The sequence below is a fragment of the Zonotrichia leucophrys genome, chromosome 5, assembly GCF_028769735.1.
Source record: "Zonotrichia leucophrys gambelii isolate GWCS_2022_RI chromosome 5, RI_Zleu_2.0, whole genome shotgun sequence".
NCBI lineage: Eukaryota > Metazoa > Chordata > Aves > Passeriformes > Passerellidae > Zonotrichia > Zonotrichia leucophrys.
In genome coordinates, this window is record NC_088175.1 from 18,596,374 (window position 1) to 18,620,215 (window position 23,842).

Below are 23,842 nucleotides of genomic sequence, written 5' to 3' on the forward strand. Positions count from 1 at the left end.
TCAAAGGCGTACGTGCGGTCCCGTACCGGCCTCGGCGCCGCCGCCACCAGACATCACCAGACACCCTTCCCAAGTTTTCCTAAACACCGGGGGCCGTCCTGCGCCTGCCCCCCGGCAGCGGCGGCCGCTCCCCCTGTGGAGCCCGCAGCAGGGACGCGGTCCCGGGCGGCGCCCCGGGCAGAGCCTCCGCCGCACTGCGTTGGGAGCCGCCGGAGGGGCGGGGAGCGGGGGGGCCGCGCCGCCGGCACGGGGGGGGAACGGCCAACGTCCCCCGCGGGGCGGGCGCGCCGGCTCCGCCTCCCAGGCCACGGCCGGCACGTTCCATTTTCTCCGCGGGGGAACCCTCTTCCCTCCGCCGCGGCGGCTCTGGCCGCTCCGCAGAAACAGAGCGCGGCGCCGGCGGTGTCTTCCTTCGCACGCCGCCCTTAGGCCTGGGTGGTGCGGCCCACCTCTCCCCGCCGTGCCGGGCAGTGGTAGCGGCCGCCCCTCCCCTTCGCCTCCCCCCCCGGCGGCGGCGCGGGTGGTGCGTCCCGGCAGCAGGCGCGTCCCGGCCGGCGCCCGCCCCCCCGCGCCGTGTCATTGATGTTGTTGTTTGTGTCGCAGGAGCCGCAGGCCAGGCCGGGGCCGCCGCCCGGGGCCGCCGCCGCGGGGCTGGGGCCGGCGCCAGGGATGTCGGTGTGCGGGGAGGCGGTGGGCGCCGGCTCCCTGCCCAGCGAGCTGGTGGTCCACATTTTCTCCTTCCTGGCGGCCCCCGACCGGCTGCGGGCCTCGGCCGCCTGCTCGCACTGGCGGGAGTGCCTCTTCTACCCGGCGCTCTGGCCGCGCCTCCGCCTCAGCCTCCGCGTCTCGCCCGCCGAACGCCCGCGCCTCGAGTTCCTCATGCGCAAGTGCGGCTGGTTCGTCCGTGAGCTCCGCGTACAGTTCGCCGCCGACAACTACCCCACCGGCGGCGGCGGGGCGGCGGCGGGCGAGGGCGCCGCGGTGGCGGGGGACGGGGAGGCGCCGCCGCCGCTGAGCCCGCGCTGGCTCGACCTGCTGAGGACTTACCTGGAGCTGGTGCTGTGCGTCCTGAGCAGCGTCCGCAACAACAGGTACGGCCGGGGGAGCGCCGTGCCGGGCGGGGGGCAGACGGAGCCCCCGGGCCGCGCGGGGCCCGGTCCGGCCGTCCCGCCGGTTTCTGCGGGCGGAAACAACGCCCGAGCCGGCGGCGGCCGGTTCGTGCTGGGGCTCGGAGCTGCGCTGTGTGTGTGTGTGAGAGAATCTCTGAGTTGGGCAGGAACGGGGACGCGCCGCTTCAAACTACCTAATTTTTATCATATAGCGTAGTTTGAGGAGGAATATAGACGCTCAGACGTCCAGTCGGCGAGCGACTGATCCATACGCAAAACAAATACAGCTGCAGTAATAAAAAGTTCTTCGTCTTTTGGATGGAAGCGGGGAATGCGGCTCTAACGGAGCAAGTGAGAGCCAGGAGTCTGAATTTACTGCATAACAAGACAGCTTTCTCACTTTAAATAAGCAATACTACGGACAGAGTTTAGACCTTGTGTATGCTTGCAAAAAAGTATGAAAAACGAGTAAGGGGGAGTTAAAATTACAGCTCTGGCACACTGAATTACTGCCCCAATAACATACCTTTGCCTTTCCAGCTATGAGGTCTTTCGTTGTAGAAAAGCTGAGCTTTCATGCCACCTCTCGTTTTAACTGTCTGTCTGAGGTTTGAGGAGGTTTTATGTTCTTTTGTTCATTGAAAAATATGTTCGTGTGTAGGACTTTCTTGGCCCAATTGAATTTAAAAGGTAGAAATATTTTCGTGTGGTTTGTAGTTGAGATGTGTTTTTCACACACTTATTTTGGCAGGTTAGCTAATTTCCTGAGCTTTGATGTCCTTAAGACAAAAATACTTGCATTCTCTTCACTGTGTGGGGGTGTGATAGAGATAATAAAATGATAATCACATATCCTAATGTGTGGCCTCTAGTCAGCATGTAAGGAAAGCAAGGATATTACAGTTAGGTTATGATGAGTTTGGAAAGCCATGTAGATTTTAGGATAGGAAATAGTTAATATTATTTCCCCTCTCTGCGCATGTAGCTTCACTTATCAAGGGAAGAAAAAAAGCTGCAAGTGTTTTAGGGCATCTTTAGGATGAATTAAACCTTGTGGATGGCCTTTAGAAAACTTAACTGCAACTGAGTCATGGTCTTGTTACCGCCCCCTTTGATTCCAGAGGTATGAGAGAGTAGCTTGAGGCCTTCCTTGTGTCTTTATTTTGAATTGAAGCAAGAGAACTTTAAATGCAGTTCCTCGTTGGTTTGAGATGAATGCAAATGCGGTGTGTGAAGTCTCGCTTTCAGTTCCTCTGCTCTGTTGCCCCCAGCAGGTCCTTCCTGTGGTGCAGCTGCGATGGCTGAGAGTTACAGACCTCGCTTCAGAAAGCAGCTCGTTAGTCCAGCTCACCTTTATCTTAATTCATTTCTTGCCCTGTGGATCCTTGGTGTGCGAATCGTGATCATCTGGCTTGATGGGTCTCCTCTTGCATTTCAGGAGCTTTCACTGAACTGTGGACTCTGTGGGAAATCCAGCTAGTATTATAAGAGGAAAAAATATTGAGGTGATTGTGGTGATTGTCTGATCTGAGGCAGATATCATGACATGGGCTTGTAATTTTAAAATAAGTAGTATCTATAGGAGCTGTTGCATGGCGATGTTGTTAGAAAACTAAATTGTTTCTTTTTTTCCTCACTGAAGTTCGAGGCTGTCAAAATTAACTGCAATGTGAGAAGGCTTTTGATACACTTTTTCTTTTGAAAAATTCTCCATGGCCTTATCTGAAATCTGTACTAGGATACTTGCTTTCTGAAGTTCATTTTACAGATTCTGTATGCACAGTGGGACTCAGGACTGCAGTAAAACACGGTGCAGAAATAGTTGTTTCTCCAGTACTTGTTCTCTGGTAGATTACTATTATTTTGGTGGTAAAACAGGGAAGAAAAGTTACCCACTTTGATAGGATTTTGCATTGCCATACTCTCTTGCTGTCTCTAAATCATTTATATGCTGCTCTTTTGGCTTGAAATGAATGATGCATGACTGGGTAACACAGGGTACCTGATTATTACAGCAGCCTTTTTTTAATGGGCATTTAAAAAATTGGGGGAAGAGTGGCATAATTTACATTAAGTACTTGACCTTTTTTCAGTTTTACTTTCAGAATAGAGATTTTTTTTTCCCTTTAACAGACTAGGTTTTTAGTTTATTTTGATGTTTGAGGGGTTTTTTCCTTGCAAAATAACTACCTATAAATTATTAGTTCTTAGGTAGAACACTGTGTTTTAGTTATTTAAGTGGATTTTTGAGGTTGAAAAGAGGTGAGGAGGAGTATTACCACGTGCCAAATTGCTGCTTAGTTCTTACTGTGACCACCTAATGTCTAAACCAGAGACCTTGCCACCTGCTTGATGCTTAGTTTTGTCTAAGGAGGAACTGCAGTCCATAATTAATTTCTCTGCTTCTCTTTATTTATCTGTAACTCAAGGGCTGTTAATAATTCATTCTTGTTTTCACTGTACGCAACATAGCAATTGTACTTTCCAAAATAATGTAAATGGAATTTTTTAACTTCTTCAGTGGCTGAATCGCTGTAAATGCATTCCTTTTGGAATTAAGTTTAGAACAGGACAGTCTTTCATAACTCCTGTCAGCCCTTGTGATAGCTTTTTGGCAGATAAGTTCAAAAAATGTTCCATTATACACTTGAGAGCTCAAAAGGAAGAAATCTGCCTTTGTGATGCTGTTTCTTAACTGTGTAGAGTTGTTTTGGAATTTTAAATTTATTATTAAGCAATGCAGTAGCAACCTTACTCCTTGCAAGAAAAATCATGTATTTTAAATGGCTACAGATTTCCTTGAGGATTTACAATACTGCAGGACCTAAGAAAAGTAATTACTAAAAGTAATGAAATTTCTAAATGCTCTCTTGGCTAGAGGAGAATGATGTATGGTTTTGCTACTAAGAGCATTTTCTGTGCAACAAGAAATTGCTAGGCAAATCTGTGTGTTAAGTCTCAAGAAAAATATTTTGGAGTGACCTTTTCTAGTTCTGATGGAATTAAGGAAATAACAACTTGTTTGCTACTTGTTTTAAAAACAACTGAAAATTTTTTGACAAATATTCCTGCTGCCAGCCAGTTACCATCCAAAAAGGTATGTTCAAGGTCTGTCTCATATTTGAAGCAGAGCTCAAGTTGTTTTGTGGGTGGCAACATATGAAGTAATAGGATTGGGACCTTGATGAGCTCTAAGAAACTATCATTTATTTAATGAAAAGGTACTAAAATAGTGCTTATAGTGATCTGTAACTTTTCCATAAGCTTTTATGTTTATGATAGCAAATGTAGCAAAATAACAAAGCTTATAACTGTTTAAAAGCTGCTGTTCTACCTACTACTGAGAAAAAGGATGTGGGTGGGCATGATTTATTAAGTCCTCATGATCTGCTTCTTCTTGGTCTGATCTTTCAAAACTGAGTTCTGGAAGGCAGGGTGGGAGTGTGACAAACTTTGTTTGCACTTATGTGCACACAACAGCTAATAAGCACCTTGTGATCATTCAGTAGGAAAATCCTGTTCTTTTATGTAACTCTAAGATACCAAAGTATTGTCTCCTCTACTCCTCCTTCCTTGCTTACAAAGGAACATAGGAAGGTAGTGACACACACACACACACTTCTTTTCCTCTGCAGCATGTTAAATTGTCTGACTTGATTGATCTCTGCTATGGAAACAAAAATGCAGATTACTATAAAGCTGTGGTGTCTTGCTGAAGTATGGTATCTCTTGGAGTTACCAAAAATTGGTGAATTGCTCATAGCAGTAGGCTGCATCTGGTTTTGATGTTTTCTAATGACTGTTTTCTATTGGTCTAAACAGGCAGCTGAAACTGGCAGAAACTAGTGCAGTAATACAATATGTGCCTTAGCCCTGAACGTAAGCAAGGACATTTTGTGCTTTTTTGTAAATTGGGTATTAAGAAAGACTGGCCAAAACTGAAGATGGAGCCTAGTAAGAAGCTTTTTATTTCTAGTATGCTGTTTCAGCTAGCGGAAAATAAATGTTTTAGAAATCCTTCCAAAACACAAGTTTTACCCCCAGCTGTATGTATGAATGCTATACAGGATTAAGATGCCATTATGACTTTTAGCAAAAGATAAGTAACTTTTTAATAATTTTATTTAAATATCAATCACTTCATGGACTCTCTGAAATGAAGATGAGCAGTGAGCTGAATGTCATGGAGTTGTATAAAAGTGCAAATAGTAGCAAAAATCTAACATTGTGTTGAACTGTGATCAGATTTGTAGATGGTAATAACTGTGCTGTGAATGGAAGAATAATTGGATATTGTCATTGGTTAAGTTTTCAGGCAGAGGACTTTTCCATTTGTCTCTGTACTGCATGAAATGGCAGTCAAAAAAATGAAGTAAAAATATGTGGGGTGCTGGTAATTAGTGTTCCATGTGTGCTGTGCTTTGGTGGTCCTCTTAATGCCTGCCTACATCTGCTGTAGCATTGGCTGGTGCTATGAGTGGCACAAACCCAGACCTGTGTTTGATGTGAGTATGGAGGTGATTCAGAACTGTTATTGAGACTGCATTTTGGCTCTCGACTCTCATAAATAAGTCACCAAGATCAAAAGATAAAGGTTACTTACAGCATTGTCTGTGAACACTACTTTTCAAACCTGGTGGAGGTTTGAAAATACCAGACTATCTCTTACAGCTTTTGAGGAAAAAAGAGCCCAAAATACTTTCAAGCTGGGTGTGCCAATGTTTTAGGTTTCCCTGCCAAACTTATTCTTTAGTATGGTCAGGCAATGTCTTAGACAATATTCTACAAAATATGTAGAATATTGATCATATTTTAAGGCTTAGTTTATTTTAGTGTATCATCAGTACAATAGGCCTGTATTTAAAATACAAAATATTAAATGTTTGGAATTTCAGACACAGTTGTAAATTCTAGGTATTTGACTCCAGTATTTGTCAGACTTCATATGGAGCTCATGGATCTCGCTATTAAGTTGTTGTTCTCCTATAGAAAAAAGTAGCAGATGCAACAGTGGATAGATTTGAGGCAGTCAGGATGCTGTTTTTGAGTACAGGAACTTCACAACAGGTAAATTATGATTTATGGTAGATAATAATTTAGACTGCAATTCATACCTACTAAAAATGTAAAACTTGGCTACTGAATCCTTTTTTGCCCCATCTTCTCTTGGTAGAATATCAGGTTGTACTGTGGAGGTAGTGAACTGTACCAGAGCTTCCCTATGCTTTGAGCATGGTAATCATATTGCATTTTCCTCAAGGCTGATTTGAAATACTAGTATATGCTTTGTGAGCCAGAAGAAATAAGGATTTATGGTAACTCATGTAATTGTGAGCTACAGGTTAATTGGCATCTACTGTTTAGGATTAATTTGATTTATGTGTCCATTTGTGGTGAAACTGGAGTTTCTGCCTTGTTAATTATCAATTGCAGACTAGTCCTTGCATGTTAGGAGTAAATCTAATTTATAGGCTATATAAATAAAAGAAATGTTGACCCAAAACTTAGTCAGCTACAAGAATAATAATAGTAAATGCTACACAGCTACTTTAAAAGTGCAGTCATTTGCATACCTGTTTCTTGATCTGTTTTAGGAATAGAAAAGATGCAAGTCAGAAAACTGAACTAGGGAAAGGAAAGGTGACTGTCTAGTCCACTGTGTCATGTTCAGCATCAACTCAGAGGTTCTTCTTTCACTTCTTTTTAGGTATCCCTTCTAAAGGTTAAAATCATATGTCATGGTGGAGCACTATTCCTTACTGATGGAGAATATTAGAAAAGCTTCCCCTACTTTGATACAACAGAAATGAGACATTTGATTAGAGTGTGGGGAACTTTTGCTTTTCCTGTCTGAGGTTTATCATGCCTTGATGGAGGCAGGTTTGGGCTCCCATTTGTAACCCAGCTGACGTCAGTTCTCAGGCAGGGTTGTTTGTGGTTGTATTCTACTTGGCCATTAAATGCAGTGTTAAATGTTGAAAGGAGTAACTGTTTGATGTTTTCATTGTGACACTTAACACACATTTTCCAGCGATTAAAAATTGTGTGAAACCACTCCTGATTTTTCTTTGTGGTGCTAAGGCTTGCTGAAAATACTCCAGTGCAGACTGAAAAGCAGTATTTGATCTTACAGCTGCTTTCAAGCAGTTTGTGTAGTCCTCTTCCCCTTTGGTCTCGTTTGCTGTAGTTCCATAAGTGCCTGCATGAGTTTCCCAACAAAGGCTGAGTTCCATGTAATAGTGGGGTTTATTGCCTGCCTTTGTCTTATCCAGAATGATTTCCCACACCATTTCAGTTTTGTGTACAGATTCCTTTTTATTTTGTTGTTTCCTAGGAACCTCCAGAAGTTAAGTCTCTTTGGGGATATAAGCATTCTGCAGCAACATGGAACCATATCAAATACCTACCTTGGAAAGGTTGATCCTGATGGCAAGAAGATTAAGCAGTAAGTTATATTTGTAAATTATCAAATACAGGATAATAATAATAAAAATAATAATAATAATAGTAATAAATGACAGGACTTTCAGAAGTTCCTGAAATACGTGACTGAGAAGCTTTAAGTTTTTTACCAGGGTGAAAATCTAAGTTCTTGTTCCTGTTATTTACATGAAGTTGTCTGGTTTTTGGCTGTTGTATTTTTGTTGGGTTTTTTCCCTCCATTCTCAATAGGATGAGAATCCTTTCTTTTCTCTTTTCATTGTGTTCTAGAAACAATATTATATTAATGCCACAGAAGGGGAGGAGGGGTGAGGAGCTGTTACCAGCACCTCTTACTGTTGCTGTACATGAAAAAATTTGGAAAAGGAAGTAATCTGTTGTATTTCACAAGAGTTAAAAACATATTTGTGTCTATGTTCTCTTTCAAGTTTGCTCAAAACTTGAGAGAGAAACAGAGAAACTGTTGAAACATGTAACTGCTACAACTTATTTCAAATTGCATCTGAAAATTAGGTTATGTATTTGCAGAATTCCTGAAAGATCACAGCTCCCAGTGTGCTTGCATAGTTCAGAGATGTATTTTAGCTTGCCATTTTTACATTACAGGACAGTCCTTGAATGCTTATAATCCAAACAGTTATTTGTTCTTCTTTGGAAAAGGTTAAATACACTATAAACAGCTACTGACTTCTGGAATAAATTACCACAGAGGGAGTGATGCTGACTTAACTATTTTAGCAGTACTGCTAAAACTTCTGATACAATAAAACCTGAATACCATAATTTTAATTTGTGTCAGTTTAAACGTCTTTCACCCAGTAGCTTGGGAGTAGAGTAAGTACAGCCACTCTAGGTTTTTACTGTTTTTTGTTTTGAGTGATTTTTAGAACCAGTGTAGGTATATTATCAGGTTAATGTATGTATGTATGTGAATACAGTCATCAAACTGAATGTTTGGTCCTGACCTAAATTTGCAAACCATTGCAAACAGAGCTGTGAGTCACATACTGTGTCTTTTTCATCTGTTATGTTTCCAGTGCAGAACTTGGAGCAGTTTGTGATTCTGTCTAACGTATGTACTGTAGTGCTGTGTGCAGGTAAAAGACTCATTTAGTAAAAGCTCCTTTGTTTGATACCCTTTGTGAAAATATATTATCAAATCTTTGCAAAGGAGCTTGAAGGGAGCCATCTAAGCAGATGTTTACTCAGCTGAGTGCATGGTCAAATGTTTCTTCAAGCCAGTATTCACGTTTTGGAACCATAAACCATTCAGAACTGATTATCTGACTTGTTTGTCTTTTAGATTAATATTAACCTTTGCACATTTTGGAATGAGCAAATAAATAATAAATGCTACTTCTTTTTAGTTTAGTTAATTTTGGTGTTGGGTTTTTGTGTTTGTTTGTTTCTTGTTGTGAGTTTTTGGGGTTTTTTTGTGGGGGTGGTGTTTTCTTTTGTTGATTCTTTTTTTTGGGGGGGGTTATTGTTGGTAGGTTGTTTTTTTTTTCTAGAATAGAACAGTGTATTTGGGACCAGCTAGTCCTTGTCTAAATTAAAGGAAAGCTGACAGTTTTATTCAGTTGTCTGAAGTCTGAGAGCTAGCAGCAGACTTAGCTCAGAAAGTAAATCTTTATGGCTTCTTAGCCTTGTTTTTTGCACTTGGGGTTTGCATCAGTAAGTTGCAAAATGTGAATGCTGATAACTAAAAGTGAAAGGTGTAAGCAACCTTTGGAGCCTGTGTTACTGGTTGTTGAGGATTTTTGGAACCTGTATGGTGATGAACCTTATTAGCTGTTTCAGAAACTTCCTGCAGTTAAAGGAGTCAGGGAAAAAAAAGTTGATTGCTGAAATCTGACTTTGAGCTGGGTGTAACAGGCTGTAGGTGCAATCTCAGCTCCTGCAGAGCCATTAGGATGCTTCTCAGGTTTAAAGCTAAGGGTTTTCCTGAGGCAGAGGAGGCTTTGCAGCATATTTTCAAAAACACACGTTTGCATGAGTTTGTGATGCCTATTCCTTTTCTATACACCATGTGTGTCCCTGGTTACTTTCTAAAATTCTCTTTACAACTCTGTTTCTTAGTGTTGGGATGCTCAGTGTAAACAGTTCATTTGTCTTGAGTTGAATAAAGGGTAGTTGTCTAAAATTTTGGCTTTCTGAAATCTGCTTCTCATGATTGATCCATGTGGTTCAGATAGTTTGGTTTCCAAAAGAACCACTTTAGCCTCTGTTATTGAACAAAATACTTTGATTGATAGTAATTAATTAAACAAATGGCCTCCATATGGACCTTAGTAATCTGTCTGCTTCCTGTCCAGGGCCCTGGATGTGCTTCAGTCCTGGTTAGGACTGGTTTGGGAGCTTAAACACTAACTGTGCCTGTTTAGTCAGGCTTTGGTCTGTCCTCTGGATGAAAGCACCATTTAGGACGTTAATTGTGAAAGTACATTAAAAAAATTTTTTTTTAAAGTTGTTTGTTTCAGTATAATAGTGTGTAGGTTACAGGTCAATGGTGACCCTCCCATAAGTGCTGCCTGCAGGGAGCAAAGGGGGCTGATGGCACTTGTTGAGGCATTAGTAGACTGCATTGCTTTTTGGCATGTGCTGAGTGAGTTCTGCTTGCATTTTCTGTTATATGCTAAATTTCAGTTTTATAAGTGAGCTCTGAAATAATTGTGTTAAGTTAGCATAAATGTTGTAGTACCTGCTGGGCAGTTGGGGTAAAATTAACATGGTAATAGAGTGGGTGTTAATTTCCAAGAATTCACGTGTCTATTTTTCAGAATGCAGTTCAGGCTATTTTTGCAAACTCCAGGTAGATGCAATCTGTTTATGAAAAATAGAATGTGCATAAGAATTTGCTAGGGAGGAAAAGACCAAACCTGCTAGGATGTTAAAAAAATTATTTGAAATGTGTTAAAATTAATTACTTCTATCTTATATAGTGCTTTCTGTCTGGCCTTTCTAAAAAGCAGGTATTAAAAACAATTCAGAAATTATTACTGTTAAATGTTCTCTATTGACATGTTTGATCTCTGTCTGGCTAAAAACTGGAGAAAGTTTTCTTAGGACCTACAGTCATTAGAGTAGCAGCACAAATCTGCATACTTGTGTAAATACTTTGATGCTTGCAATAAAAAGTTGATGGCATTAAATCATATTCTCTCTTTTAAAAAGTTTTTTACTGCAGTTCGTTCCCACTGGGGAAAAAAGCTACCCTGGAGCTGCAGAGTTCTGTGTCATATTTCCCTTTATTAAATTTTGCTGGCACTAAAACAGTATTTTTGTAAACTCAGGTGTTTAAGGTGTATGAGAACCCCAATTTAAGCAGATTTTTAGTGTGGTGAGGCATATAGGTGGTAGCATTCTACTGACCACTTCAAAATTAACTTGTCATCAAGAGTTCTGTAAAATATTGAAAGCACTATTAAGATTGATTACCTGGGCTGTTACAAAATAAATCCTACCATTGCTGCAACCTTACAGCACCTTTTGTAGATGTGTCTGGGGGGAGGGAAGAGTCTTTGGAAGAAATTTGGGATTGCTGTGGTAGAATCTTTTTCTTTGGGGGATTGTGAGATAATCTGCCTTCAATTGAGCATTGGCAAGAATAATGATGAAACAAACATTGCCAGGATCAAATAAGTTTCTTCTTAACTCTAAATCTAGGAATAAAATGGAAAAACTGCACTGTTCTGTGGGTCGTACCTGTTGTTTAAAACAGTTTCATTTGTGTCACAGTTGTGAGTCCTCAATTTTAAATAAAATATTTGGAGAAATCTGGAAATATTAGTCTTTTTACCTGATGACTATCATAGGTAAAACCTTGGGAACTGAGGTGTAAAATAAATACAGTAACCACACCAGCTTTTCCATTTGGGTGAAGTCAGGCCTTGCAAACCCAGTAACTTCATAGGAGAAGGAAGAAAGAACATGTAGGCAAGGGAGGGGATGAACAGGGATTTGCCAAGAGAGAGGATGAGTGAACGCTGATCTTTCAACTTTATTACAACAGAAGGGTTATGGGGCATCAGAGGTAGTAGGTGACAGGTTCAGAGCAAGCAAGAAGAGGAGATAATCACACTGCAAAGTTCTTTATTATTGGGTGTTATGGTTGCTAAACCCTTTTTCCCCTAAGGGGGGAACCTGGATGAATTTGTAGAAGTGAAGTCTCTGAGAGTTGCAAAATACATAAAGCCACATCTGCTCAGAACTGAGTTACGAAGTTTTGGAAACTGGAGAGATATTTGATAAGTTGCCCCATGCCTGTCACCTTAGGGTGCTAGTGTTTCTCTGCTGTCAGTCAGGATACTGGCCTAAACCTTTATTTTGCCTGGACATTATCTCTTTTAAAGTTATGTGGATGAGAATAAATGTTTTAATTTTTTTTTTTGCTTAGATGTATAAACTATACAGATCCTCATAGCAGTAAAAGAAATGTTCTGTGCAAAACCATTACCTGATTTGGGGAACAAAAATTTCTGCTGTTTTTACACTGGATCTTATTTCTTGATATTTTGTGGTTTTATGGCATCTTATTTCTTGATGTCATAGCCTGGTTCAACTGCTCTCTGTAATGCTGACCAGGGCTTGAGGTCAAATACTTTCCTACACATGTGTCTAATATGCTAAAACAACACTTGTCATTTGGACAGGAGGACTCTTTTGGGTCTTTACAGCTTTGGAATGGAGACTGGAAAAATACTTACATGGAGAAAGTTTTTAGAGTGTGACTCTACTATTAGAATTTAATATTGAAAAATTAAAATACTTCTGTTGCATTCTTGAGCAAAATATCTTAACGTGGAGAACATCTATTCACTTATAAAAAGGGGTAGGAGAGGTGAGTGCATCAGAATAAGTTCATAGTAATCTGGCACTGATAATTTGAGATTGAAATGTTACTGGGTCCAAGTTGCTTTGGTAAAACATGAACCTGTTGGCTTTTGAAAATCCAGTTAGTTGTACATTTGGAATTATTTATTAAAGTATCTTCTTGTATGTTTGTTCCTTACCCTCTGATGAGCAAATTAAGCAGGTAATGTTACATCATTCTAACTTACTCTCAACACCAAGTTTGTCACTTTTCATTGAAAATTACTTTTTTCCCTACTAAATTTGCAGTTTTGGAGAAGTTAGGAAATACAAAAAGCTGTTTTTAAAAACAAGAGCTGCATTTGGAAAGCATTACAGGTTTTCTTATTTGCATAACCTTAAAATGTATGTGGGAGGGTGTTAAATACATGCTGGAAAATACATGAAGTGAAGGCTTATAGTGTGTCACCGTTTTTGAAAGACAAAATACCTATTTCTTTTAGTTTACAGTTTTAACCTTTTAAGTGCAGTGGATGTTAGAATGCTCTGGGAGGTCTGCAGCCTGGTTGCAGTTCGTAAGAACTATAATAATAGCATCTTCCTGCAGAATAAGGCTATAAATGAGGGAAGGGTAATTCTTGAATGAAACAATTGAATGGTATGCAGTTGGTAAGACTAAACCATGTTTAATAGGATCACTGTCTGTTTTGTTTACTTACAGAATCCAACAGCTGTTTGAAGAGATATTAGGCAATAGCAGGCAATTGAAATGGCTGTCTTGTGGGTTAATGCTGCAAATAGTAACTCCCACATCATTGTCCTCCTTATCAAACCCCATAGCCAACACCATGGAACATCTGAGCTTGTTGGACAACCACATCCCTGGTAATACCACTCTTATCACTGCGGTCGAATTGGAGCGCTTTGTGAATCTGCGTTCGCTCGCTTTGGATTTCTGTGATTTCACAGCTGAAATGGCAAGAGTCCTGGCTGACAGCAACCATGTGCCTTTGCATCGACTGTCTCTCCTGGTCCACAGTGTTTCCATAATGCACAAGTCCTTGGACAACATGCCAAAAGATGAGAATTGGCAGGCGCTGACTCGCAACAGCACTAATCTTCGGGTCTATATAATGGCCTTTGATGTCGAGAGTGATGATATGTTAAGGATTCTTAAGCCCAGTATCCCCCTAGAGAGGATTCACTTTGACAGCTATGTCACTTGTGTTTCAGGAGCTGTTGTTGATCTCATATCCAGGCAGTATGACAAGTTCCTCACTCATTTTATACTAATGAATGATGTGATAGATATGTCTGCCTTCCCAGATCTCAGTGACAACCGGAATGAAGATCCTCTTGTCTTGTTAGCCTGGAGGTGCACCAGACTGTCTCTCCTAGCTGTTCATGGTAGGTAACATTGCATGGGCATAGTATGTGACTTTTAAATGCTTACAAGCCTTCTGCCTTTCTAATCATAGTGTGCTTTAGTGGCATGTTATACAAAAGGCTGCTGCACTGTTGCTATACATGCTGTTGTTGAAGGTGTTTAATATATATGAGTTCTAAACCTGCCTGTGTCTTACTAACTTCTGTTGAGAAGTCACATAGGATTTTTATTAAACTCCTCACAGAAATGAGGATAACTTAAGAAGTGAGCATTCCAGGAGACTTATCCTGCAAGTGGTCTGCACTGTGCAAGTTCCATTAAGTGACTGGTTACGTGTATGTGAACTGAAAACACTTGCTGTTTTTCTGTGAGCTCATATGCTGGCAGGATTAGATGATTTTGCTTCCTATTTGTAAATAACACGGGTTAAGTGGCCCAAAGCTGAGAAGAAGAAATGTGTTACCAATTTGGTAAGACTACCAGCAGATGAAGGCTGAAAAGTATGTAGAGGGGGGTTGCCTCACTGAATGTCTTGGTTTCACCAGTAATACCAGAGCTAGGTTTATCCCACTTATTTATTTGCCATATAGTAGCAAATAACTTTTAGAATTTATTCAGCTCTGTCATCAATAGAGAACTTGGTGGTAGAAGCTACAGCAGTCTGGCAAATTTTAAGGCACTCAAAACTGAAATAATGCAGAATAATGTTTTTTTTATTTGTGCTGGAATCAGCTTACCAAGACCAAGTTTGCTGATGCATGAAGGAGTTAAGCAATGGCTATTGTGTTGCATAAGAATAAATGTGTTTCATCAGACTGCTTGGGGGAGTAAATCTCCAGTTGTTCAGTGCAAACAGGAGACCTTCAGCAGCAGGAGGTGGACATTCAGATTTCCATCAGTTGAAGTCAGAAGGTCCTGCTGTATTTTCTGTATTTGCTCTTTTTTTCCCTGTGGTCTTTTACTGAAAAATCATTGCTGGGGGCAGGGAAGGTATGATCAATTGGGCTGTCTCTCCTTAATAGTTTCCTGGTGAGACAGATTTTGGGTGCTGGTACATGATTGTGCCAATCTAGGCACAATGGCTTTTAGCAGTTTCTTCTAGAATTTGGATCAGGACATGTTTGAGGACCTTTAAAAAAAATAAAATTGTGTTACCTTAAATTACCCTCCTGCTACAGAAAAGCCCTCTAATATATTATCTAACTTTAAAAGCTAGTGAAGCATCTGAACATAAGCTAGTGTAAGTATCATATCAGCATGAATCTCTATTCAGTAGAAACTATTAGTCTGTGCAGAGTATTGGGAAAGCAAACATCCCTTATGCTTCTGTCTAGCAAATGGTTGTTGCTACATCACCTGTCTTTGGAGAGATGCTGTGTCTGCCTGTGTGAGAAAATGGCCAAATATCACCTCGCTGTTACATTGGGATTTGCATTCTTTACCCTTCTTTTCCCTGTCCTTGCAGCAGAAGCTGGCTAAGCTGCTTTTAAATGCCTCCTGATCTTTTCTAAGTTGTGGACATGACTTTTCTAGTACTATACTGCAAGCATCGTTCTTGGAGAGTAGTAGCTGTAGATGGAACACTATTAGGAAGAAATATCCAGTACAGTGTCTTAGCCTCATGCTTGGATTCCCTGAGATTTACCATATAATGTTTTCTGGCTCTACCTGTCATATTATATTGTGAAGTTTCCTTCAGGAAAAGAAGGTGGTTTTGTTCAAGGTGCCATAATTTGCTTGAAGTGCTCAGGTTTCTTCTTCTGTCCCCTGAAGTCATTATTCTTCAGCTTCTAGTGCTTCTCAGGGTTTTGTGTGTGTGTTTCCTCTTCTGGTATAAGTTTGCTTTTGAAAAAGCTTTTATTTCCATCTACTTGTGGCTGCCACTTGTCATTGACTGAAAGGGGAAAACATATGCTAAGGACACTTCCCATGGGCTGCCTCAAGATTGTCTTTTGGGGGAAGTCATTGTCTTGCCACTGACAAATGGTGGAAATGTCCAGGAGCCAGAGGAAGGCAGATGTTCAATACATTCTTGCAGAACAAAGAAAGGGTTGTAAAGAGTGTGTGACCACTTGGGATGGGATGGAGACAGTAGGATATCATAGTGGTGATTCACTGGCACTGTGAATAAAAAGCATGGTCCATCTGTGAGAACAAAGGCCTTTTTTATTTTTTCTTCCTCCTTAAGGGAAGGATACTTCCACATGGATTTTTATGACTCTGTGTCATCATGGTGAAGTTTTATTCTGTCCATGAGCAAAACTAAAGTTGAAATTTTTACTAGCAAGCAAGAATAAATTACAGTGTGCTCATGGTAAATTTGTTGTTCAGTGATACCAGTAGTGAAGTGATCAAAGGAGAGTTCATGTAAAATGAGATGAAGTTGAGAATAAGATGATCTAGTGCATAGAGGACCTCACCATAAAAAGTTACAGCAAAAGCCATATACCTGCCCAAATGATGGTAAAGGGTTTTGTGTACTGGGCTTTTTTTTTTTTTTTTTTTTTTTTTTTTTTTTTTTTTTCCCCCTTTATTCTTGCACTTGCTTTCAAAGATTTCTTTGGTAAGTTCCTTTACAGTTGAGATAACTGGAAGGTGGTGTGAGCTCCATGTCCTGACAGGAGTGTGTCATCATACAGGGAGGAATTTTCCATTGAGTTCAATGTCCCTGTTAAGGAAGGGACACTGAATTAAGCTGCCTGAATTAAAACAGCTTCTGTGGTTGTGTTGGAGGTGAAGTATCCAGCAGATGAAGATTGTGGGAATTCGTGCATTTGTAGTGGTTAATATACCAGAAATGAGCCTTACAGATATGTGCAGGCTTCTTTGTTGAACATCTACCCTAACCAACATACTTCCAGACACACAATAGAAAAAAGTAAAAGAAAACAGAACAGAAATTTCTTTTATTTATTACTTTGATATCTTTTCTTCATTCTCTGACAATCTATTTTGATACGTTATGATGTGGAGCGTGTTAACTGCATTGTTGGAGGACCAAGCCACAGTTAGCTTTTACTGCTCAGCACTTCATCTTTCCCAGTTCAAATATTGTGCAGACTGCAGCTTTACTTGGAATCTACTTGGGCATCTCACCAAGAAGTTTAGCACCTGCAAGAATGATGATCATGGCAGAAATGAGCCTTGCCTTTTGCAGTGGAAGGGCTGATTTGGCAGAGCTCCCCAAAAGGGACGTTCCCATCTGTGGTTTGCATCTGAATAGGGAGGAACTTTGCATTTCTCTTAGCCAGGGCACAGAAAGTTTACAGGTAACTGGCAGGGAAGTAGGAGTTTTTAAAGAGAAATGCTTATATACAGGGTCAAGAGAGGGAAGCTTTGTAATTATATTTTGTCTTGGACAGAATAAAAAGATACATGTAGTTTATCTTACATATATTTATATATATATATAATATGTACATAAACACACAGTGGGATGACATGAAGAGGCTTTCAGTTTGTGTGCATGCTGACTTTGTTTGGTGGTGGCTTGGTTTTTTTTTAATAAGCCTACTTTCTAAAGCAATGAAAGCAAATACTTTTTTCTAGCATAAGCAGAGTTTTAAAGCATTCCTTTTATGCATTCAGTTAATTAATAACTCACTTTTTTTGTTCTAATTTTACTACACAGTAAATCACAGGATGTTTGAAGTTTTATATAAAACTTACAGTAGTCCACTGCTCTGCAAGTAGGAAAAAAAGATCTAGAAAAGGTTGATTAAATGATCTGAAATATTTTTATACTTACTTATTCAGAGTGTAAAATGGAGGCTTCACCATTGAAACCAGAAAGCCCCCACCATGCCCTAGGGGAATTCTGCCAGATGGAACATGATGGAATAGGTTGGGAGAGATGGTGGGATGGTCTGGTATTAAATACTAGAGTAGAAAATACCTTGTAGGAAAATGACAGAACAATTTCGTTTTTCTTTCCCCGTAGGTTACACAGTCTGGGCTCATAATCTTATAGCAATTGCTCGTCTTCGTGGCTCTGACCTGAAAGTACTGGAAGTCACAGAAGAAAGCATTGAATTCGACCAAGGAGAACTGGCTGATCAGGATGTGGATCCAGTACACAATTTCATTGAGCAAGTGTCTCTCGGATTGGGTCGCCCTTGGCACGCCGTCATGGACATAGAGCTGCTCAGTGTCTTCACTGAGCCAACGCGTCACTTCTACAGAGAGATGCAAAGCTTCAGTGAAGGCATTTAGCTCCTTATTTACAATTCCTGTGGTTACATATGCAAGTAGGGTCCTATTATGTTTTTTCGGTAGTGTGAATTAACCCCTTTTGTGCTGTGTTTAATCAGTATTAGCTATATAGAATTATATATGTGTATTCTACTTCTTGATCAAAGAACGTAGTCGGGTATTGGTTTAGAAGCTGAAAGTGGCAGTGTTTAGGGTTTTCACGGTTAATGGACTTGTCTACCAAACCTTGCAAAGATACAGCCAAAGGCTGTCTGAGGTTGCCGGCTAACTTTACTTTACTTGAGTAACTGCATTTTGAATTCTTTTGCTATTCTATTGGAGTCCTGTGCTCGGGAGCCAACTGTTTTTAATACCCATATCCATAGCCCAGTGGATCTCTATGCTGTCATTGTGTGCTTAATCCAGTAGCATGCTACTTAATAGGCTTAAGGGACGAGAAGTCTGTCCAGGGCTGTTCACTGTAAGACTCTTACCTTGCTTGATTTCACGTGCGGATTCTGCAGCATGGCTTAACTCCATTCTCGGCTTTCCTTAGCTGCTAAGCGGCGGTGTGAAACACTAGCGGTTCAGGTTCCTGCACTTACACATCCACTCCATAAAGCTGTAGTCTTTTGGATTCTTTGCAAGCTCCTCCTTGTTTGTTCTCACGTTCTGTCATCTTCCTTAAAAGTTAGCTTTGGGCCAAAGTTTAAAAGGAGAAAGCAAGAAATGTGCGCTCCGGTGAGGTAAACGCATAACAGTGAAGATTTCAATACAAAGGTCTACACCTGCAAACAAACATTAGTCGTGAAATCCCTAACAACCAAGTCACTGGATTTTCTCTGTCAGCGCCTGTGTCAGCTGCCAAAGAATAGATTAAAAACGAAGAAGTGCCCACATGCTGGCAGGGGCAGGCCAACTTTTGGCCAGCCAGATACTGCTAGATTGTAATATATAAGGTCGAATTTCGACCTGTGGTACACAGCTGTGCTGTGGCTCAGTCAGCAACCTCAGAACTCTTAACAAACATGCACCTGTTTCACTGTGAATAGTGAATGTAAAGGAAGGAAAGGAAACAAATACAAAGCTTGTTCTATCACAGGTATGAGCTGCTATGATGCATGAAGAACATTCCATGAAGTATGTTTTAAAATCTTGTTATATCTGAGAGGCTTTAGAAGCCGATGTAACTGTTTCAGGGCAACCGCGGTACAGACGTGGTCTCTGTGAGACTTCCACCTGACCCCAGTTTTAAGTGGTACGAATGTTGTGCATTTAATGTTTAAAGGACAGTCTGCAATAATAAAGTAAGTGGCCAACGTGGGTGCCCAGCAGTGCTGAGACCTGGCTGCTATATTGTAAGCTTTGGAAAACACAATTTATGCAACAGATGTCCAGATATGATTCTATTTATGGAAAAAGTTTATATGTGTTTTACAAATGGTTTTACCATCTTATATTAAAATGACCTTTTGACAGGTGTGCGCTGTTTTGTCTCCAGTGAGCACATACCATGCGGATTTTATATGTACATCAGTAGAGTGAATCCACTGGCACAGTGTGTGTATATGCCAGATGTGGTGAGATTTTATCTTATAAATGTGATCAGATTAAAAAAAAACTCCTGACAGAAAATGTAAGGAAACCAGCTGAATGTTTGAATTGATGACTGATGTTGTATGGTTTATGTTAAATGTTATATTCTTTTAATCAATGAATAAAGCATTAAAAATTGATCGCTGTATAAAATACTTTATTGTTATCAGCATGAAGATTTCTAGAATTAAAATGCAACATCGTTCATGAGATGTGTATAACTAGTAGCTCCCATTGTGTTTAGGTCAGCAGAAAAATCTAAAATAAGTCACACAATTTTTTTAAATTTGGCTGAATTTTGTCAACACTTTTTGGGGTGGTGGAGGAATGGGAAGGATGCTTTGCTAAAGATCAGACCAGTTAGCACAAACAGTATATCATTATATGACCTATTAGACTGATACAGTAAACTGTGGATTGTAGAATATAGAAGACTATTTTTGAGAAATTACTTCATCAATTGCAATTGCTTAAATCAAAATCTAATGTGCTCAAGAAAAATGTGTAGTACTTCTTTGGTGTCCCACTATTAAATAGATTATGAATACCTGCAACGCTTCAGTTTGACGTTTTATCCGTACTCAGAGTACACAGCTGTGCCTTCTGAATGAAAGCTGCAATGTCTGCTCAGCTGGTGGAGAGCTGCTGTGCCCTGCAGTGGCTGACTGTGCTGTGAGGCTTGTCAGAGTGGCTGGTCAGTGTGTGCGTGCCAAGCACGGACTTCATTCGAGCTCCTGAACTTCATGGTACCATAGCCCAAACCGCTGCCAAGTGTGAAAACTGCACTGCTTGTTCAAGCAGTTTCCTGGATCTTCCAGATGTGGTAAGCAAGATCATTTGCCAATGTACTGAAGAGACGCTGTGGGGGATTAAGATAAAATAAGTACAGTTACAGCTTTTCATGTTCCAGGAAAGTGAAATACTGGGACTTGTTTCGGTGCCTTTCAGGGCTCGGCCTCAGAAGGGAGGCTTATGTAGCAGATAAATCTGATGGTGATGGCTCAGTAGCATCTGAACCTGAAGTTTGGTTTTGAAGGGTTCAAGATTTCAGGAAGTCACACAGAAAAAGCCAGAAACAAAGCAAATTCTGTGTCCTCCGGTTTAAACAGTTGCAGAATGGTAATTTTATCTCTGCAAGCTATGGCATTTTATGGGTAACTGCCTTACTAAATAGAGTTGGGAAGTAACCTGTTTGCCTTTCTGTTGTATAAATGTGTTTTTAATCTGTTTGGTCTAACCTATTTTCTGCTTTGTTTTAATTAACTTAATCTTGAAAGATATGATGAGGAGCAGGGGAAGCAGCTCACTTAACTGCAGCAGGGGCCTGTGCAGCCCTTTCACTCGCTGCAGCTGCAGCCAGAGCTGGCGCTTAGCAATGGCTGCGCATTGTCAGAATGCTCCAGGTCTGATTTGTTTCATACAGCCTGGAGTCTGCTCACCGGCTGTGGCTTGTGTCAGGGATGAAGTCACTGTACCTAAAACAGATGGCTAGAATCCATCTTGGAAGTTTCAGGGAGTCCATTAGAGCAGGAGGGTGTGGTGAAAGCCATACCTTAAGCAGTGGTGGAGAAATGCACCCCTGATTTTTCTCCTCTCTTAGGAATAGATAGAAGTGAGGTTTGTTGTCTGCCTGTATTTTCAGCAGTAATCTTTATTAGTGATACCCCAGGATGAGGGGATTCAAGCTGAAGTGATCTGTAATTGTTAGGAAATTGAGATAATATTCTCTTGCATTTGCAGTGGGACCTTACAAAATATTGCAAAATTACTTTGAACTTGCACGATCCCAAAAGGAATTTTACTTTTGTTGTTTCTTTGTATTTGCTGAAGAGATGGCAATGTCAGTCTTCTGCATTCTAGGCTGAGCTGTAGGAGCTTGGAACACAAGCCTTCATCTGTCAAAATTTATTCTTATGCTTATTCTTTTGGGGGTGGCAGAACAGGGACTTCCTCACATACACTTTTGTGTGGCCTTCCTGCATTTGACAGGTTGCCATCTACCTGCTTCCTGTTACACGAACCTGACCTTGCCTCCAAATTTGCAAATAAAATTTTGGACTGCTACTAGGGAGGGGAAAAATGTTTCAAATTATGCCATTCTCTCTGCAGGATGATCCAACCCATGCTTTTCCTGCATTTTCTTAGTTCAGCTAGCTTTCCTTTTGCCTGCAGTTTTCAGTACCATTGTGGGCATAGACTGTTTTGGTGGAGGAAGAATTTTTCAGAGTTAACTTAGAACAAGTATTTAACCCACGGGGAAAAAATACTGTGTTTGCTCAGAAAACAGAGATGCATTCATAAATAGTTTTTGCACCTCCCAGGTGAGTTGGGCAAGGAATGAAAAAGGTTTATGGCAGTGTTATCAGCCCAGGATTTCTGTGCTCTACCCTGGTTCTCTGTGCAGGGGTAAGGCTGTATTTGGCAGTTCTGGTTGCTCCTAGGGCTGTTGACAAGGACAAGGGTAAAACTCAGTAATTCCTTTGAGAATCCTTGTGAAGTCTCTCAGGCAAACTCATAGCCATCAACTAATTGGCTAAAGCTGATGCAACAGCCACGTTAAACTGCGTGGTTAATTTAACATGGATGATGCTTTAAAATGTCTGTTGTCAGAATCTGTCATTGAATCACTGGAGTACAAATGCTTAACCTAAATGAGGGCTAAACTAGAAGTAGAAGGGATAAAGAAATTACAGGAGTGAGCCATGGAAGAGTTCTACAGCTGAAACAAGCCAACGTGGAAACAGTGGTAGGAGCAGGAAGACTGAGCTACAAGAGAAAATGCTCTCTTGGCAGACTCTACCTAAGCAATTACAAAAAAAGTGGGCTGGAGTTTTTTTTGGTAACTTCTAATTATGGGGTGTGGTGGCTGCATTTACATTAAAGCCTGAAACTGTGTTATGTGTGTGTGCATGCAGAGAATGGAGGCTGCTGGTTGAACTGCTGCTGACTTGAGGCTTGCTAAAACCAGTTTGCTTCTTTATCTTAGAGGGTCCCTTACCAAGTGACTGAATGGAGTCCTTACATTATTTTCAAGTTGAAGCCAAGCTGTCAGAACAGCCACCAGCTGCTGGCAGAAATCTTTAGGTTGTACAGTCACCAGTGAAAGCTGAGCTGGGCCCTGCCCAGGTGCAGCCCGGCTCTGGGCAGCCCCGCCCTGCACAGTGCCTGCTGGACAGCCACTCCTGCCGGGGAAGCACCACACAGGAACCTGAGGAGGTGAACCAGGTACCACCCCAACTCCTTTCACAGACAAAGACCTTAATGCTGCAGTTTGCCACTTCCTTCTTGTACTTTTTAATTCTGCTTTTGTCCTGCCCAGCATTTTCCTAATACTGAAAAACCTGAAACCTAATAAACCAAATTTACGTTGAGACAGTAAAAACACACCCCTCCTACTGGTTTGCTGCAGACTTGTGTCTTCAAAAGCAAGGGCTGGGCTGTGCTAGAGCATATCCTAGCTATGACTCCTTGCTCCCAGGTCATAAAAACCCACTGTACACATCTTCACTAAACACTACTCCACTCCAGCTTTTGAAGAGTAATGGGAGAGTTGCTCAGCTTTTCTGCTGCCTCTTCCCCCTCAGTGTCATGGCAGGAGAACTGCCACAGTGTAGATCTTGAGAGCTGAAAGATCACCTAGGAGGCCATGAACAGAGGGGACTCTAGTGAAGAATCATGGTTATTCATCTTTACCTATCTATTATACCATGTTACCAGTGACATTGCTTTCATTTTCTGTAGATTTTTATTAACTGTTTCCATTTGTTTTCACATCCTATTCATAAAGCAGCAAGCATCACTTTTGGCATGCAGAGAGACTCCCTGTACAGCTCAACCAGCACAAAGCAGCTGGACTTTTACAATAAGATTCACATGATTTAATTTTATACACCTCTGAAGAGACTACTCAAGTTAGAAATGCGTAATTTAAAATGACTATTGTACAGTGGAAATCACTTATTCACAATATTCATAGGTATTTAATTCTTTATTTACAAAATACTATCCTGAGAATTTTTCCTATTAAGCTTCAATTTGAGCGAAGTACTTTGTATAGACCTAAGTAACAATGGTTACTTAACATAAGGAAAAATGCCAGTAGGAGAGCACAAAACTGGTTCAGGACATTCCCCAGATGACTGTCAAGTCTCCTGCTGTGGTTCTGGTTCTACAGCTGATGGATTTGACTGAGATGGTTCAACTCTATTTTCAGGAGGAGGTGGTGGAGGCAAAAATCCAGGTCGTGGAGGTGGATAGTGAGGATAAGGTCTCATTGGAAATGGATTTCTTACTGTGAGAGAATCAG

General features: G+C 40.9%; 2 protein-coding genes across 4 annotated transcripts in view; one reads left to right on the forward strand and one right to left on the reverse strand.

Moving 5' to 3' along the window:
- The first annotated feature begins 552 nt into the window (after positions 1–552).
- Positions 553–19,676, forward strand: FBXO33 (F-box protein 33). Its single transcript, XM_064715713.1, has 4 exons — positions 553–1,091; positions 7,444–7,554; positions 13,084–13,769; positions 17,690–19,676. Exons 1-4 carry the CDS (start codon positions 583–585, stop codon positions 17,959–17,961), a joined length of 1,578 nt encoding a protein of 525 aa, XP_064571783.1. The 5' UTR covers positions 553–582; the 3' UTR covers positions 17,962–19,676.
- Positions 19,677–23,842, reverse strand: part of MIA2 (MIA SH3 domain ER export factor 2) — a 38,442-nt gene continuing 34,276 nt past the window's right edge. For all 3 annotated transcript variants that reach the window (XM_064715710.1, XM_064715712.1, XM_064715711.1), the window contains one exon: positions 19,677–23,827. In XM_064715710.1, coding sequence (XP_064571780.1) covers positions 23,679–23,827 — 149 coding nt within the window. In that variant the 3' untranslated portion in view covers positions 19,677–23,678. The remainder of the gene's footprint in view (positions 23,828–23,842) is intronic.

Bases quoted from the DNA above. Each gene is read 5' to 3' on its own strand.
- FBXO33 (XM_064715713.1), top strand. From the start codon at position 583: ATGTTGTTGTTTGTGTCGCAGGAGCCGCAGGCCAGGCCGGGGCCGCCG. The intron at 1,092-7,443 runs GTACGGCCGGGG...GTTGTTTCCTAG, and splicing joins AGCAGCGTCCGCAACAACAG to GAACCTCCAGAAGTTAAGTC. The intron at 7,555-13,083 runs GTAAGTTATATT...GTTTACTTACAG, and splicing joins GATGGCAAGAAGATTAAGCA to AATCCAACAGCTGTTTGAAG.